At 45.3% G+C, this 14,741-nt stretch overlaps 1 protein-coding gene across 1 annotated transcript in view; it reads right to left on the reverse strand.

The window, feature by feature from the left end:
- The window catches only part of TOP2A (DNA topoisomerase II alpha), a 69,817-nt gene extending 69,460 nt beyond the window's left edge, over positions 1–357 (reverse strand). The window contains exon 1 of the mRNA XM_030221053.1: positions 271–357. Coding sequence (XP_030076913.1) covers positions 271–291 — 21 coding nt within the window. The 5' untranslated portion in view covers positions 292–357. The remainder of the gene's footprint in view (positions 1–270) is intronic.
- Between the last annotated feature and the right edge of the window lie 14,384 nt (positions 358–14,741).

The following is a 14,741-nucleotide window of genomic DNA, read 5'->3' on the forward strand; positions in this document are numbered from 1 at the left end:
GGGAGGAAGAAACAAAGCACGATTGGTGGAGGCTGCGTTCTTGACTGCCCACCCACACTATCCAGCATTCAAAGTTATGAAAGTTTTCATGCTACTAAAGTTTCTAATGTCAAATAACACACAAAACTTAAAATCTAGAAAAGACAAAAATATTTACAAATATTAGCAAAATGCAAGAAAGAAACAGCCGGGAGAACTGCTGGGTTCTACAGCTGCTCAGGCTTTTTCGGGGGGGGGGGGGGGGGGGGGGGGTCAAAATATTATACTTACACGCAACGGCTCTACTTCCATGATAGACAAATAAACCCCAAACCCCACACGAGACTAGAGCTAAATCGGACACTTCTGACACCGGTACAACAGCACCTCCACCAGAGAGACAACTCGCGGCTCGCGCCACCTTCAAACGGCCCCAGGAGCTTAGCCAATCGCAGCACTCTGTCTGAGTAAACCGGCCAATCGCTACAAGCTAGGGTTATGAATTAGCCAATCGGGACTAAGAGGACGTGCCTATGACTCTTTTAAGACAACTGAATGGATCTGGAGTCGATTGAGGAACACGCAGCTACAAAAGTTTGTTTTTAAATTCAACCAATTAAATCTCCCTTCTGCCTACCGTGGTCGTTTTGACGGACAGGAGACTGGACTAATTATAGTGGAGCACTCCTTCAGCGTTTGCATTTAATTGGTCAAAAAACGTCAGTCTTTAGATTATTTAAAAAATTAAATGGATGCTCGCTGCTGCTACACGGGGCTGTTACTTATGGGAAACGTTATGGCGCGCGATAAGACAAAGAGAGGGGGATTGTTATTGTTTCTTTTGTTGGAATACTTGTTTGTGGGTTGTTGATACGTTGTATTAGCGTCTAACCTTGAGAAAGTACTTAAACATTTATAGTATTGATCGAAACAATTAATTTAAAGTAAAAAGCGCTTTGCTCGGTCCTGGAAATAAACTAAGAAAGCAATTTCTGAGTTGCGTATGTGTGTGTGTGTTTTTTTTTATTTAAATATACAATAGGTCCTTCCCACCTTATTTTATCTCCGATTATCGACCTTGTCTTCTGAGCGGCTGCTGAACAATCCCCCTATTTCGCAGGTTTACCTGTCCTTTATAGTTTAAGACAGCGAGGTGGCCTTGTGCCCTCGAACGCTGTATTTAGTCGTAAATGTGACGGTAGTGACTGGGACGAGCCTTTGTCACAGTGACTACGGAGAATAATTGGTAAATGGTTTCATTGTTTTCCTTATTGCCGCCATCGCAGAATAAGAATGGTGTGTGGGGTACTGTGTATTTTACAATCTACAACAGCAAAACAGAGCTGTTGGATTTGGCTTTATACAGGTATCTTGTCTGGTCCAGACCAAAGGAATGGCCTGGCCTTACAAAATTACAATCCTTGAACTCGTCGCGTGGCTAGTTTTGCAGGAAGCATGAGGTTACGTATAGAATAGGGTTTGAAACGGTGCTCCACGATGATAGACTGTTATGTTAAGCTACCAACACTGTGGATTATATTATAGGAGGATGACAAGACAATGTCATTCTGACGATCTCAAGGATGTGTGTTTTGTTTTATTTGTGTGGATTTAATTATCGCCTTAAAAAAAACATTCACCCAAGGTGGTGTAATTTGTTGCCCATGTTCAACTTATTCTTGCTTGCTTTATAATTAAAATCATCAAATATTTTAAAAACATTTGATTATACCGCCCTGTTTGTCATGGAGTATAATGTTGAAATATAAAAATATTCGACTGACATTGTAATGTAACATAATACGCACTGTTAATACAATTTACAATAAAACATATTAACATATTAGATGACGGCAGAAAAAGACCTGCATGGTCCATCCAGTCTGCCCAACAAGATAACTCATATTTGCTGCTTTTTGTGTATACCCTACTTTGATTTGTACCTGTGCTCTTCAGGGCACAGACTGTATAAGTCTGCCCAGCACTATCCCCGCCTCCCAACCACCGGCTCTGGCACAGACCGTATAAGTCTGCCCAGCACTATCCTCACATCTTAGCATATAAAATTATCTTGTAAGAGTATAGAGAATAGTAAATTTGAGAGACTGAGGCCAAGATGCACTAACCAAAATGTTGAAGCCCTTCCCTTACCGATTAGCGAATCGGTAAGGAACGGGCATGCATTAAGGAAATTGCATGCAAATGAGCTGGTCGCTGCTAGCTCATTTGCATGGGATTTCCTTCCAAGCCAGGTGGCCAGCTGAGCATGCACAGAGCCAAGCGTTATGCTGGCTGCTCTGCACATGCCAAAGACGTCCAAAAAGGATGCCCCTGACGAGCACTTGTCAGAGCTGCGGGCCGGAGTGCAAGCTGCAGCCGCCGGTACAGCCGGTGATCACTCTACAGATTCTGTTTCGCTCCAACGCCGATTATGATTCAAATATGGAACAAATGGAGCGCGTTCGTGCATCTAAGCCCGGGCTTCCTGATTGGCGCTGATTGGTGCAGTCTGGCCGCGGTGGATCTTCCCAGCTCCGTGGCCAATGGTTGTGGGTAGCAGGGGGGCGAAGGAGATAGGGCTAGGGCTATACTTGGGACAGGAAACTATAAAAGTTAAAGTGCAAGGACGTCCAAATCAAAAAACTATTTGGACATCCCTTTTGATTATGCCCTGCCCTGCCTCCACAGTGCGTTTAGCTAACTGGTGATTGGCTGAGAGAGACCTGGAGGAGGGGCATAATCGAAAGGGACGTCCCCACACGTCCTGATCCGGCGGTGGTCATTCGGGCACTGAGGACACCCATCACAAAAAAAGTCTGGGGGAAAAAACCGTCCAAGTGCTCGTCAGGGACGTCCTTTTTTTTTGGGGGGGGGGGGGGGGGGAGGTTTGAGTGAAGGATGTCCCTGAACATTTTTTTTTTCCTCCTTCTGATTCCCTCACAGCAGCCCCAATGAGAAATGCAGACCTCCCGTTAGGTTTTCCACGGTGAGGGGATTGGAAACTGCTTATCCCAGAAATAGTGGATTTTCCCCAAGTCCATTTAATAATGGTCTATGGACTTTTCCTTTAGGAAGCCGTCCAAATCTTTTTAAAACTCCGCTAAGCCAACCGCCTCCACCACACTCTCTAGCAACGAATTCCAGAGCCCAACCACATGTTGAGTGAAGAAAAATTTTATCCGATTTGTTTTAAATGAATACTATTTCCTGTCATCATTATCCAGCTAGTTTTCTGCTCTGTTCTGGTGGTGTAGGTTCAGTGATGTGCTGGTAAATGTTTAACAACAGGCTCTCTCCCCCATCCCCCTCTGCCCCCCCCCCCCAAATTGCAGAGATGGCTATAGCCAGGGAGAGAGCCTGGGGGGGGGGGCAATGCATTACTCCAGGGAAAAAAATTTAATGATCCCAGGTTCTAATCTAATTCATGTTTAATATGTGATAAAATGCCATAATTAAGTAAATAAATATAAACTTTTAATGTTGAGCACCTGATTCTCAAAGTGAACATATTCCAAACACTATAATGAAAATAAAATGATTTTTTCTACCTTTGTTGTCTGGTGACTTTGTTTTTCTGATCATGCTGGCCCAGTATCCGATTCTGCTGCTATCTGTCCTCTTAACTCCGTTTCCAGGGCTTCCTTTCCATTTATTTCTTTCCTTTACTCCTTTCTTTTTCATTTCTGGCCCTTCGCAGACTTGACTTGTGGATCCAGCTTCTGCCTATTTTCTTCATCCATGTGCAGTTTTTCTTCTCTCTTCCTTTTCCCCTCATCTCATCTCCTTCCTCACTCTTCCCTCCCCTCCATCCATGTCCAGCATTTCTTCTCTCGCCCCTGGCCGCCCTCTATCCATGTCCAGTGACCCTCCTCTCCCCTCCATCCACCCATGTCCAGCGACCCTTCTCTCCCCTGCCCTCCATCCACCCACCCATGTCCAGCAACCCTCCTCTCTCCCCTGCCCCCCTCCAGCCACCCATGCCTAGCGACTCCCTTCTCTCTCCTGCCCCATCCAGCCACCCATGCCCAGCGGCCCTCCCCTCCATCCACCCACCCATGTCCAGCGACCCTCCTCTCCCCTGCCCTCCCCTTCATCCACCTACATATGTCCAGCGACTCCCTTCTCTCCCCTGCCCCCTCCTCCAGCCACCCATGTCCAGTGACTCCCTTCTCTCCCCTGCCCCCCTCCTCCAGCCACCCATGTCCAGCGACTCCCTTCTCTCCCCTGCCCCCCCTCCTCCAGCCACCCATGTCCAGCGACTCCCTTCTCTCCCCCTGCCCCCCTCCTCCAGCCACCCATGTCCAGCGACTCCCTTCTCTCCCCTGCCCCCCTCCTCCAACCACCCATGTCCAGTGACTCCCTTCTCTCCCCTGCCCCCCTCCTCCATCCACCCATGTCCAGCGACTCCCTTCTCTCCCCTGCCCCCTCCTCCAGCCACCCATGTCCAGCGACTCCCTTCTCTCCCCTGCCCCCCCTCCAGCCACCGAGGTTGTCCAACGGATGCTTCAGGGCAGGCAGGAAAGATCCCCAGTCTTTCCTGCCCACTGCCGGCGCTGACTCTCCCCTGCTGCTGGATTGCTATTCAAAATGGCCACTGAGACTTACAAGGGCTGCCTCCAAGACTTCAGCAGAAGTCTCGGCTGCCATTTTTAAAGAGCGATCTGGCAGCGAGCAGGCAAGACTGCCTGCCCCGAAGAATTCGCTGGACAAGGGAGGGAGCGGACCCTGTAGGAGGGAGGGAGGAGGGAGAGCCGGCTTGCCCTCAGGAACAACTGGCTCGCAAGTCGGTAAAAAATTTACAGCCGGCTCCAGCACACCACTGTGTAGGTTCTGCGCTGTTGGCTTTACTGCGAGCGTTCTGAGCATTGGCCCATATGTTAATAAAAGGGAAGTATGGCATTGGGAGGGGGAATCAAAAGTGGTGGGGGAGGGTCGGCGGCAGGGTGGGGTTGAAAGTAGAGGGGGCCAGGGCTAAATCTGTGGGGGCCCATGCCCCCGTGGCCCCACCTAGCTATGCCGATGGGGCTTACTGCTCGGCTATCTAGAACTACCACTGGCCCAATGCGAGCGATGGTGGTAATTTCACTCCCAGCGTGCGGCATTGCGGCTGAATAACACTAATGCCTTTGTCACTGGTGTAACCTCAGGACCACTAAGTGCCCTAGTGTTAAGCAGGGGCGTATCTGCGTGGGGCCACAGGGGCCTGGGCCCCCGCAGAGTTTGCCCTGGACCCCCCCTACCGCCGTCAACCCTTTCCCCGCCTACCGCCGTCACCTACCCCCGAGGTCCGCTTCCTCCTGCCGGTTTTTTAAAATATTACTTCAGCTGGCGGGGGACCCCCAACCCCCGCCAGCCCAGCTGAGGTCTTCTTTAACTTCTTCATCCTCGTGCTGTGAAAGCTGCATCCTTCCAGTTGGACGGAGTACAACGTGCTGCGACGTCAGACTCCGTCCAACTGGAAGGATGCAGCTTTCACAGCACGAGGATGAAGAAGTTAAAGAAGACCTCGGCTGGGCTGGCGGGGGTTGGGGTCCCCCGCCAGCTGAAGCAATATTTTAAAAAACCAGCAGGAGGAAGCGGACCTCGGGGGTAGGTGATGGCGGTAGGCGGGGGAGGGTTAACGGCAGTATGGGGGGATGGTTGACAGCGGTAGGGGGGGACGGCGGTAGGGGAGGCGGCGGCCAGGGGGGCTATAATGTGCCCCCTCACTCTAGCCCCTGCCCCCCCCCCTACTGCCGAACCTCAGATACGCCCCTGGTGTTAAGCAGTATTTGGTGAAATGTTTTGTTTCTGAAACATATTGGGTTATTACATTGTCTCTGTATATTGATATAATGAGAACATTTCTAGCTGGCCAGGGGAGGAGCTAAAGATGCAGCAGTTAGTACGAGGGAGTGTTTTGAAGGGAAATTTGTTGTTTTCCTTCCCCTTTTCCTGCCTCTTAGAAGCAGGTTCAGTGTCCAGCAGCCAAAGGGCTCAGGCCTTATGGAGAGTGGATTTCCTGTCTTGGGGTAAATATAAAAAAGTGATCCCAGGGAGACCCCAGAGTGGGACGTTTAAGAGAGAAGAGTGATCTAAGTGTGATTCAAAGGGTCAGACCCCTTAGTCCTACTCTTTTCCTAGATCCAGAGCTTTTCCTAGTCACTGGGAACCTGTGGCGCTGACAAAGGCCCAGGATGTAGAGGAAAGCTAAGTGAGATACAGGATATGGGTCTTTCTCCTTTCACCCGTAACAAAAGTTGGAAGAAATTACCCCCTCCCCCTCCCCACAATATTCATCCCAGGGCTGTCAGTAGATGTTAAAAGCACTGATTACCATGGACTGAATCTGACCCAAGTAATTAATACTGGGCCATGTCCAGGCAGCGGCATTGGATATCCAGGTCTCAGCGGACATGGACTTTAGGTGGGTGCCGGCCAGTGTTCAGTGCCAGGACTCCCAAACCTACCCAGGCACAGATAAAACTGTTTTTTATGCACCACGACTGAGTATCGTCTTTACTCAAATAACTTCCAGGTCTGCATCGACTCCACCTCCGCAGGATTGTGCCAAGGAGGTCAGAGCTTTTCCTACATAAGCACACAACTATGGAACGCATTACCAAAAGCCATGAAAACAACTTATGATCACCTAAACTTCTGGAAATCATTAAAAACTAACCTGTTCAAAAAGGCATTCCCTACCAACCCAACTTAAATGCCTGCACCCTGCAACACAACGAAACCAAAGCTCGTAATGGACATATAATAACTCTTCCTCTCTACGATTCCCTAATGTGTCTGTACACATGAACCTTATTCTACCACAACATTACTGTATTTGTTCATACCGGAATTGGCGAACGCCTTTACGGTACCATGTAAGCCACATTGAGCCTGCAAATAGGTGGGAAAATGTGGGATAAAAATGTAACAAATAAATAAATAAATATTTATTCCCTGACCTGTGTTTTCTTTGTAGTGGATGTTTTCAACTGCTGTCTTTCAAGAGTATTGCAGGAAGGGGATCCTGAGAGTGTGTGAATCCTCCATTCACTTAGTCCCTTTAGTAACATTCTCATTAACCAGTTCTAGTTGATTCTTCAGTGGCAGCTTTCCTGTACTTTTGCTTCCCATCACCACTTTTGGTCTTATTCCTAGGACTCCTTTTCCTTTTTGTTCCAGTATTTCATTGCTCACATTTTCACAATATATATATATATTTTTTTAATTAGCTCACACCTTTTCAGTAGAAGCTCAAGATGAGTTACACTTCAGCAAATGTGAATTTAGTGTTTATTTTTTTTAATTTGAATTTTCCTTATTAAAAATGATCTCACTCTTAGCAGCTCAAAGCCATTTTCAATAGGCTAGACTAGCCTATGATTTATTTCTGTTTATTACAGTAGGAAAAAATATCTTTTTTATTGGATTGACAATACATTTTTGACTGGCTTTTTAAGGTAATACCCTTCATCTTCAGGCCAGAAATAAGCAAAAGATGATAAACATCAGACTATATATAAATGAAACATTATTATTATTATTAACATTTGTATAGCGCTACCAGACGCACGCAGCATAAAAGCATTCAATCTCTGTATTAACTCTGATTTATTTTGGATGTACTACATGGTAACTTCATCGTATGCCTCCAAGTCCTCGTACTTTTGGAAAGAATAAACCAGCAATTCGGGCTATCTGTTCCACTCCACTCATTATTTTGTGAACTTCTATCATGTCTCCCCTCAGTCTTCACGTCTTAAAGCTGAACAGCCCTGTCTTTTATAGTGTTTATGTGTGTACTTTAGATAAAAAATGGGGGTAATTTGTATATGTTGAGAAGTAGAATTACATGTAAGTAATAAATTTCCTGGGGCAATTTTCAAAGGTGAAGTGTATGCGTATTTCCATTTGATAATTTGCCAACACGCAAAGAGGAAATGTGTGTTCTTTTGTACTTTTTATGCAAACACACATTTGAATGTGTAGAAGAGCATTTTACACACTGACTCATTTAGGCATTTTTAAAAGTGTCCGGGAGTATATGCATGTAAAAGTCAGCACTGCCAACACACAGCATGCACATTTACATGGTGGCTGTAGCAGGGCTGGATTTGCAATATGCACACACGTGGGTATAAGGTTGTGGCCATGGGACTGAATGGACTTGGCTCATTACCATTAATAGCACCATTTTCAAAGCGGGCAAAAATGATTTGCCTGTGGAAGGTAGCGGTCTAAAAGTTTCCTTCCTTCATTGTGGGCAAAAGTCATTATGAAGCGCTACAATGTACGAAATGCCTAGCACCCACCTAGGGTTAACCCTGAGGCCACCTGGAGAGTCTGTCCCTGGCACTGCTCAGGCCCACCTGCACCTGGGCACGTGCTCTATACTAGCACCCTCCTCTCACTGACTAGTCACTGACTTGCCTCTGGGCTAGTCCCCCACTCTCAGGTTATTCTCCAGTGATTTCTAGGATACTAGTACCACACCCCAGGGAGTCTCACAGTTCCTAGAAAGCACCCACAGACCCAAAAAGAGACAAACCATGATTCTTAGTCCTGGAGACCTGAGTCAATAAACTAAAAAAAGGTTTATTGTCATAGAACGTGAGCAGTGAACAGAAAAAGGTGAAAACAGCAAACAATAACAGGTAACTGAATATGGATCAATTATAAAACTAAACATTTGTAAAGTACCAGGGGAGGTCAGGAAATATAGCTGCTCACAGGTTATCAAATATAACTGCTCACAGGGCCTCAGTAAAGCGATCCTTCTCTCTACACTTCCTGGCTGAGACTGGGAGTACCTTCAGGCTAGATTTGAAATCCAGGGCCAATCAGAGCCCAGTGCATCAATTTTGAAAGTAGCTGCCCAATGGTTCAGCAGATTGCCTTTCCATAAGCTTAACTGGAAAATAGAGTCTTTTTCTGCAACAGCTTTAAAACTCAAAACAAGTGCCATCTGCTGGTCATTTGGGAGAAATACACATCATGAAATAATACAGTTTTCAAGCTTAGAAACCCACTGTTTTGTCACACCACTGTTGGAAACAGGATGCTGTGCTTGATGGGCCTTCGGTCTGTCCCATTATGGTAATGCTTATGTTCTTAAGCTGCTACAGAGTGACCACAGCTTTTGCTTAATTTCTGTATCATATTCACAGCTTATCGTCTTTCCACCAAAACCCACTTCTTCTCCTCTTCCTCCACTTTCTATCTCAGTTGATAACACCCTCATCCTCCCCGTCTCATCTGCCCGCAACCTCGGAGTCATCTTTGACTCCTCTCTCTCCTTCTCTGCGCATATCCAGCAGATAGCCAAGACCTGTCGCTTCTTCCTCTTTAACATCAGCAAAATTCGCCCTTTCCTCTCTGAACACACCACCCGAACTCTCGTCCACGCTCTCATTACCTCTCGCCTGGACTACTGCAACTTACTCCTCACCGGCCTCCCACTTAGCCATCTATCCCCCCTTCAGTCTGTTCAGAACTCTGCTGCACGTCTCATATTCCGCCAGAACCGATATACTCATATCACCCCTCTCCTCAGGTCACTTCACTGGCTTCCGATCAGATACCGCATTCAATTCAAGCTTCTCCTTCTTACCTACAAATGCACTCAGTCTGCTGCCCCTCACTACCTCTCTACCCTCATCTCCCCTTACGTTCCCGCCCGTAACCTCCGTTCACAGGATAAATCCCTCCTCTCAGTACCCTTCTCCACCACCGCCAACTCCAGGCTCCGCTCATTCTGCCTCGCCTCACCCTATGCTTGGAACAACCTTCCTGAACCCTTACGCCAAGCCCCCTCCCTGCCCGTCTTCAAGTCTTTGCTTAAAGCCCACCTCTTCAATGCTGCGTTCGGCACCTAACTCTTACCGTTCAGTGAATCCAGACTGCCCCAATTTGACTGCCCCTATCGGACCGACCGTTCACTTGTCTATTAGATTGTAAGCTCTTTGAGCAGGGACTGTCTCTCTTTGTTAAATTGTACAGCGCTGCGTAACCCTAGTAGCGCTCTAGAAATGTTAAGTAGTAGTAGTAGTAGTAGGTTTCCTTTATTTTTAGCTTGAATATATTTTGTTTTATGTATTTTACAGCTTAACATAAAATGATACCATATCAAATGACAGCAGACAGGGTTTTGAGAGGAGGTGTTTCATTTTGTTAATTTCTAAAATTGAGAGAGAGAAGAGCAAGGAGAGTTTTTGTACCATTCGTTTTTCTCATGTATATATGAGTTTTTGCGATTGGAGTTTTTCTCTCTTTTTTCTTCTCCTTATTGGAACCAGTGATAGTATTTTACTCCTGAAGAAAATAGTGGAAGGTGCAATTTTTTTGCTGAGTATTCCCTATTAGGAGGTTTGAGGTTCCTAGTTGATTTATTTAAAAACATTATGGTTATTTAACCTTGGAAATTGCAAAGTGAGACACCCATAAAACCTATATTTCAAACTTTTAGAGATTTAGAATTTGAATTAAGATACTTTGAAATTCCCAGGTTTAAATTTAGAGCAGATAGGTTGGACCATCCAATCTCCCCAGCTGAGATTATTCTCTGGTTCTTTACCACTTTGGGTAAATGAGCAGATTCCCATAGTTAAACCAGCATCCTAATCTCTTTTAACTGACCTCTCGTCTCTGTTCCTACCACTGCCCTCTCTACATCTGTCCATAGTATGCATAATCTTGTTAAGTGCTGCACAGGACTCTGAAGAAGCTTTTCTCTTCAGCTGTCCGTGCTGTATTCTTGCTGCTTTGCATGTATCAGTATGACACCTGCACAGGGCTCTGCTAAAGTGTTATTCTTTAGTTGTCTATGCTGTATTCTCGCTTTATGGGGGAGATTTTCAGCAGCTGCTGGCAGCTTGCAGGGTCACTGTTCAAAGGAAAGATGACCGTGGAATTTCTGTTTGAAAATCCACTGATGCCCAGGAGTTTTATAACTGGGCGCTTCTTTCCAATTAATATTTCCTTGTAAATGTACGTTTGAGTTTTAAGCAGTAAATAACGTGCTCTTTGAACCTTTATATCTTTCAGTCTTTCTAGACATCAAACAGCTTTCAGTGACTGCCTCAGCTATTACTCCTTAGAGTGCTCTTAAGTTAACCTTGAGCCTTTCGAATGTCATTCTGCTTCCTTGTTATTGCTTTACTGGTAATGTGTGTTTCCTCTCAGTTACTTCCAAGTGAATTGGAGCCCCTCACTCTAATATTAGACTTAAAAGTATTCATAGCTAACTTGTTTTCTTCTTTCCTTTTATTGAATTGTTTGTGTTATCATAGATGACTTGCTTTCTGTACAAGTATATTTACTTGGTGGCTATGTACGATTTATAAAGTGTGTGGAGGAGTGGCCTGGTGGCTAGAGCACCGGTCTTGCAATCCAGAGGTGGCCGGTTCAAATCCCGCTGCTGCTCCTTGTGACCTTGGGCAAGTCACTTAACCCTCCATTGCCTCAGGTACAAACTTAGATTGTGAGTCCTCCTGGGACAGAGAAATATCCAGAGTACCTGAACGTAACTCACCTTGAGCTACTACTGAAAAAGGTGTGAGCAAAATGGAAATAAAAATAAAATAAATAAATATAAAAATAAAATCTACAGACAAGCTCATAACATGGGCACAGGCGCCAACATTTCAAAGTGACTGGGGTGCCAAACACAATACAATGAATAGCAGTGCTCACTACCATGGATGGCAGCAGCCACTGGCACCGTCAGAGCTGGTCCATATGAACATAGGGAGTATTTAAGCTGTATATTTTGTAGGTTTAAAGTGTGAGAGTAAACCCAGTGAAAGCAGGTCTAGGAGTTTCAAAATGCAAGCCCCCATTTGCCTTTCTGGACTTGCTTCAGCCTCCCCCCCCCAACATGGTTTCTTTTCACAGCTTTTACCATGGGAAATACTTTGAAAATTGCCTCCTATATGATCAGGTAAATAAGAGAGAGACATTTCCCATAAAAAAAGAATAAAGCAGTGCAGCCAAGGTCTGGAAGGTTTTTTGGCCAATGATGAAGAGAGGATCAAGTTGATCTGGTTAGCTCTTTTAGAGATATACTATCCAGGAGCTCTTTGAGGCTTTTTTCCTTTCTGAAATAGGACCTAGTTGGACAGGCATGTGCATATGTGTAGTCTGGGCTGGGACTTGTCCAGTTTGTGGGAGTTTGTTGAAGTTCCGTATTTTATCGATTTGTTTTCCCACCCCCAACGTTTTTGAAATTTTTGTGGATTCTACAGACTTGGGGACCTGTTTGAAAATGACCTCACAACCTCAAACGTAGTCTTGGAAGACTGGTCACAGTTTCTCCTCAGAACATGTTGGTGATACGTTAAAGGGTGTCTCCCTATTACAACTGGATCCTTCACTGAATTCTGACATTTCCTGGATAGCTCTATCGTCCAAAAACAATTTGGGCTCCTTAGAGATCCTTAAGCCTCGTGGTATAAGCTCTTTCTTGCAATATTCTATAAGAGTGGTACTATGGAGCTCAGATTTCACCAATCTTTTCATCGCATTAGATAGAGCTATCCAGGAAATGTCAGAAAATTGGCAGGCATTCTTAACAAATGCTCGCTAGATTTGATGGTCCTTATCATAGATAAAACCACTGAGGTTTCAACATCTATCAAGACGGAATTGGACACTATCAGTGAAGGATTGAAAGTTAAAGAATCCCTAGAGGCGTTCCAGCAGCAACATGATGATCTTAACTACAAAACTGAGCAATTTCGCTCTGACTTGCAGAAAATGAAGATTAGGAAGTTCCGCAGAGACGAAAAAGATTATGAGGCGAAGAATGTGTATCCGTGGTTGGAATCTAGTAATGAGAATGTGCTTCAGCCATTTGAGGAAGATGAAAGTAGCATTTTAGACGATAGTTCCTCTGGTCCTGAGAGACCTTTTTTAGGCAAAGGAAGAGGAAGACGAGGAAGATTTCGTGGGTGCAGACAATGGTGAGGGAGATGAGCAGGAGATTTTTCAGATCCACCCCCGGTGCAACCAGAGCATCCAGTCACATGCTCGCGCCAACAGTAGACGACTCGGTCATAGTGAACCTCTCCCTACATACACTAACGGCTGGTGAGTGTCAACTGCTTTCTAAGGGTTTGTTGTTTGTTCCAACTAGTCGACTTGACCCTTTTCAAATTAGGGTTGAGTTAGAGAAATTCCTAAGAATTCTGCATCTGAAGATTTTTTTCTCTGACAGTGGTGGAGATAACCCCGACTTGTCATGCATGAAGAGGAAATCATGTTGGTCCCCTCCTGGACCCTTGGACCCTGTTCTGGCCTCCTTTCACCTGTTGGTGTTAAAAGAGTTTGAGAATCTGGAAACCGCTTCATGGAAGAACAGTAGATGCAATTTGACTAAGACCGAAGCGGCAGCATTGGACTCTATGAGACTCAACACCTCGATTGTGATAAGCAGAGCAGATAAAGGTGGGGCAATTGTGATACAAGAGAGGGATGAATACATTGCTGAAATTCTTAGGCAGCTGCACGTTAGTTCCGGTTATAGAGAACTTGCAGTTGACCCAACGCCAGAATTGCAAGTACGAATTTTTCATCTCACCAGCGGAGTGTATGCTGAAGGAATACTAACTCAGAAGGAATTCCACTTCCTCAACACCCCCCATCCTAAAATCCCTGTGTTTTACACTCTTTCTAAAATCCACAAAACTTTGGTTCAGTCCCCTGGCAGACCTATCATCTTGAGCCGTGGTTCAGTTTTGGAGCCTCTTTCAATGTTTGTGGATTGCTTTCTGCAGCCTTTGGTTAGTGGAGGAGAGTCTTATTTGAAAGATACTACCCATTTTCTCCAAATACTTGTGTCACAGGAGTCTAAAGCCCATAGTTCAATCATGGCAACTTTAGATGTAACTGCACTTTACACAGTCATTCCACAAGATGAAGCTCTGGAAGTTCTACAAGCTCTTTTAGACATCAGGGCACCGAGCCGGGTTCCCACCTCTTTCATTTTGGCTCTGGAGGGCTTGGCTATGAAGAAAAAGTTTTTTCTATTTGGAAACACACTGTACCAGCAGATCTCCGGGGTCGCGATGGGAGCCCTCGGTGGCCAATTTGTATATGCAGGCATTTGAACAGAAATTCGTCTACACCGCTGCACTGTTCAAAAATGTAGGCTTATGGGTTCGCTTTATAGATGACATATTTTTGTTGTGGACAGGAGAGGAACCTGATTTGCATCAATTTGTCTCTCAGTTAAACACTTTTCATCCTCGTATCCATTTCACTCTACACACGGGATCCCTGTGAGATATCTTTTCTAGATGTACTGATCAAGAACATGGGGTATAGCTTCACGACAACTATTTTTCAGGAGACGGACAGAAATACTTTTTTATATTATGAGAACTGTCACCCTAGTGCACTGAAGAATAGTCTACCCTTTTCCCAATTTTTAAGGCACCGTTATGTATGTTCCAGGGACCAAGACTTCAAGCAGCAATCGAAAGATCTGACAAACAAGTTGCTAGCATGAGGATATCCAGAAAAAGTTGTGCTCACTGCATACCGCCGGGCGCATTTCAATCACCGTGAATCACTACTTTTACCTAAATCCAAGACAACATTGCGAGGGGACGATGTATTGACATATGTGATGCAATATAATTCCGCTTCACCACAAGTAGCATCTATTTTAAGGAAGCACTGGTCATTAATATGCACCATGCCCTTGTTCAAAGATACCCGGATCCGTTTTGCCTACAGCAGAACTAAGAACCTGAAAGAATTTCTGAGTCCTGCTGTATTGC

Source organism: Microcaecilia unicolor, chromosome 12, assembly GCF_901765095.1.
Source record: "Microcaecilia unicolor chromosome 12, aMicUni1.1, whole genome shotgun sequence".
Lineage (NCBI taxonomy): Eukaryota > Metazoa > Chordata > Amphibia > Gymnophiona > Siphonopidae > Microcaecilia > Microcaecilia unicolor.